Here is a 3,776-nt window from a genome sequence, read left to right as displayed (position 1 = left end):
TCCCAGTCACCCCACTATGGTTACAGACACTCCCAGTATATCCCAGTATAGCCCTCAGCATGCTTGTAGTCCTTCCCAGTCACTCCCAGTTGCCCCAGTAACATTCCAGTTTCCACCAGAATGATCTCAGTGGTTCCAAGCCACTCCCAGTATATCCTATGTGGCCTCCAGTTACTCCCAGTAGCCCTGGGTGTGGTCCCAGTTGCTCCCAGTATGATCCCTGTTGCCCCAGTTCTGGTCCTGGAGGATCCCAGTGTGCTCTAATCCTGCTCCCGGGGGGTTCTGCTGGGTCCTGGTCCTGATGTATCCTGGTGTCCCAGTCCGTCCCAGTCTGTCCCAGTCCACCCCACTCTGTCCTAGTCCGTTCCAGTCTGTCCCGGTCCGTCCCAGTCCATCCCAGTGCATCCCAGTCCATCCCAGCCCGTCCCGGTCCCTTCCCGGCAGCCGCCGCCGTTCCCGGGTCGTGCCCCCCCCAACCCCCCCAGAGCCGCCGCCGGACGCCGCCCCCCCAAGATGCTGACGGGGGTGGGGGCTCCGTGTTTGGGCTCGTCTGCCGGGGGTGCCGCGATTCGTGCCCGTCCCGGGTGCCCGGGGGTGGCGGGGGGACCCGGGGCGGTGCCGGGAGGGGTCCCGAAGGGGATCGCGGGCAATTCCCGGCAGTTCCCCCGTGCCCGCCCCCCGCGCTCCCTCGGGCACTTTCGCTTTCCATTTCCCAAACTGCGCCAGGCGGGGCCAGCGGAGCAGCGCGATGGCTCCAGCGCTGGGGCTGGGGGCGCTCCTGGCGCTCCTGGCGCTGCCGGGGGGCTCGGGGGGGCAGCCGAAGGGTAAGTGGGACCCCCGCAACGGGCAACTCGGCCACTTTGATTGCCGGGCCCCGGCACTTCCCTGAACTTCCATTCCCGGGCACCGGGACCCCTCCGCACCCTCTCCCTCAGCACCGGGACCCTCTGAACCCCCATTGCTGGGCACGGGAACCCCCTGAGCCCCATTCCCGGAAGGAGACCCCCCTGAACACCCATTTTTGGGCACCGAGACCCCCCTGAACCTCCATTTCCGGGCACTGGGACCCCCTGCACCCTCTCCCTCCACACCGGGACCCCCTTAAACCTCCTTATGCAGCACCGGGAACCCCCTGAACACCCATTCCCAGAAGGAGACCCCCTGAACGCCCATTTTTGGGCACAGGGACCCCCCTGAACCCCCTATTCCTGGCACTGAGACCCCCCCTGAACACCCATTGCTGGGCATAGGAACCCCCTGAACCCCCTTCCCCGGAAGGAGACCCCCCTGAACACCCCTTCCTGGCCACTGAGACGGCCCTGAACCACCATTCCCAGGCACGGGAATCCCCCCCCTCCATTCCCGGGCACTTGGACACTCCCTCCACCCCATCCCACAGAGCTGGGACCCCTCAAACTGCCTTGTCTGGCACCACGACCCCCCTGAACCCCCATTTCTGGGTATGGGAACCCCCTGGACCCCCATTCCTGGCACAGGGATCCCCCTGAACCCCCTTATCCTCAACAAATACCCCCTGAGCCCCTTTTCCTGGCAATCCCGCCTCTCCCAGCCCCCTGATCCTCCCTTTTCCTTGACCCTGGGACCCCCTGAACTCCCATTCCTGCCTTTCCCATCCCCCAGCCCCCACTTTCCTCAACACTGTGGGCCACTGGACCCCCCTTTCCTGGGCACAGGGACCCCCTGGATCCCCTATCCCACCTCTCCCAATCCCAGCCCCCCCTTTCCTTGAACCTTGGACCCTTCCCAGCTCTCTCATCTCTCCCAGTTCCACTTCCTTGACCCTTGGACACCCCAAAACCATCCAATGTCTTTGACCCCCCCCAGTTCTCCCCTCCCTGTGCTTCCTGCAGGGGGGTCCCAGGCACCGGGAACGCCCCCGACAGCAATTCCTGGGCACAGGGACCCCCCTGAACTTCCATTCCTGGCACTGGGACTCCCTGAACCTCCATTTCTGGGCACAGGGATCCCCCTGCACCCCCTGATCCAACACTGGGACCTCCCTGGACCCCTATGCCTGGGAACTGGGACACCCCTGGACCCCATCCCCAGCTCCAGGACCCAACTTATCCTGCACCAACACTCCCCTGCACCCCCTTTCCCAGCCATCCTGCCTCTTCCAGACCCCAGACCTTTTCCTTGATCCTGGGACCCCCTGGACCCCCATTCCTGCCTTTCCCAGACCCCAGACCCCTCTTTCCTCAACACTGGGGACCCCTGGACGCCACTTTTGTGGTCACAGAGACCCCCTGAACCTCCATCCCACCTCTCCCAGTGCCCTCACCCCCTTCCCCTGACCCTGGGACCCCCTGAACCTCCATTCCTGGGAATGGGAACCCCCCCAGCACCCTCTGATTCAGCACCCAGAACCCCCTGAGCCCCTTTCTCTGGGACTGGGATCCCCTGCACGCCCTTATTGGGCACTGGAACCCCCCTGAACTTCCATTCCTGGACACAGGGACCCTCCTACACCCCCGTGTGTGGCAGCAAGACCCCCTGAACCTCCATTCCTGTGCACAAGGACTCCCCTGGACTGCCTTATTCTGCACCAACACCCCCTGCACCCCCTTTCCCATCCATCTCACCTCTCCCAGACCCCAGACTCAGCTTTTCCTGGACCCTGAGACCCCCTGGACCCCCATTCCTGCCTTTCCCAGCTCCCAGAGCCCCCTTTCCTCAACACTGGGAACTGCTTGGACCTCCTTTCCTGGGCACAGGGACCCTCTAGACTCCCCATCCCACCTCTCCCAGCCCTTGCACCCCCCTTTCCTTGACTCTGGGACCTCTGAACCCCCATTCCTGGGCATTGGGACCCTTCTGAACCCCTTGTCTGGCACTGGGACCCCCCTGCAGCCCATTTCCCGGCCATTCCACCTCTTCCAACTCCCAGATACCCCCTTTTCCTTTATCCTGGGACCCCGGACCCCCATTCCCGACCATCTCACATCTCCCCACCTGTGACTCCCCTTTCCTCAGCCCTGGGGACCTCTGGGCCCCTTTTCCTTGTCAGAGGGACCCTCTGGATCCCCCCATTCCACCTCTCCCAATCCCTGTATCCCCCTTTTCCCTGACACTGGGACCTCAGTCCTGTGCAGTGAGACCCCTGGCACCCCCTCCCCCAGCACTGACACCCCCTGCACCAACTTCCCTGGGATCCCCAAACCCCTTTTGTGGCTCTCCCAGCTCTCCCAGTTCCACCTTTCCTTGACCCATGACCCTCCTGGACCTCCCAAACCTCCGTGTCCCCCCAGTTCTCCACTCCCTGCGTTACCTGCAAGTGGCAGTGACGGAGCCCAGCCTGGGTATCCCCCAATTCATGGAAATTGGATACGTGGACGGGATCCCCATCAGCCGCTACGACAGTGAATGGGGCCGGACGGAGCCGCAGACGCCGTGGATGGCGGCTGTAACTGAGCCAGGATATTGGGATGAAGGGACCCAGCGAAACGAGAGGAACCGGCTCGTGGCTGCCAACAACCTGGAGACAGTGGGGGCCCGGTACAACTGGAGTGGGGGGATGTGTGGGGCTGGGATGGGATGTATGGGGCTGGGATGGGGATCCAAGGCGCTCCAAGGAGCTAGGATGAGGCTCTGTGGGTCTCCATTGGACTCTGGGGCTCCATAGGGCTGGAATGGGGTTCTGTGGGGCTGGGACACAATTCCAGGGATCTCTGTGGGTCTGATCCCACTCCCCAGGTCTCCACACAGCGCAGACACTTTATGGCTGTGACCTCCTGTCCGACGGGAGTGTCCACAGA

At 63.4% G+C, this 3,776-nt stretch overlaps 1 protein-coding gene across 1 annotated transcript; it reads left to right on the top strand.

Annotated features, from left to right (window-relative positions):
* Positions 1-473: 473 nt before the first annotated feature.
* On the top strand, positions 474-3,516 carry LOC126637645 (class I histocompatibility antigen, F10 alpha chain-like; the record flags this gene model as incomplete). Its single annotated transcript, XM_050311020.1, has 2 exons — positions 474-824; positions 3,270-3,516. Coding segments are annotated over exons 1-2 (323 nt in total), but the record flags the coding sequence as incomplete, so codon positions are not given.
* Between the last annotated feature and the right edge of the window lie 260 nt (positions 3,517-3,776).

Source organism: Myiozetetes cayanensis, unplaced genomic scaffold (assembly GCF_022539395.1).
Source record: "Myiozetetes cayanensis isolate MyiCay16 unplaced genomic scaffold, myiCay2020 scf1565, whole genome shotgun sequence".
NCBI classification, from domain to species: domain Eukaryota; kingdom Metazoa; phylum Chordata; class Aves; order Passeriformes; family Tyrannidae; genus Myiozetetes; species Myiozetetes cayanensis.
This window is presented reverse-complemented; position numbering and strand designations above follow the sequence as displayed.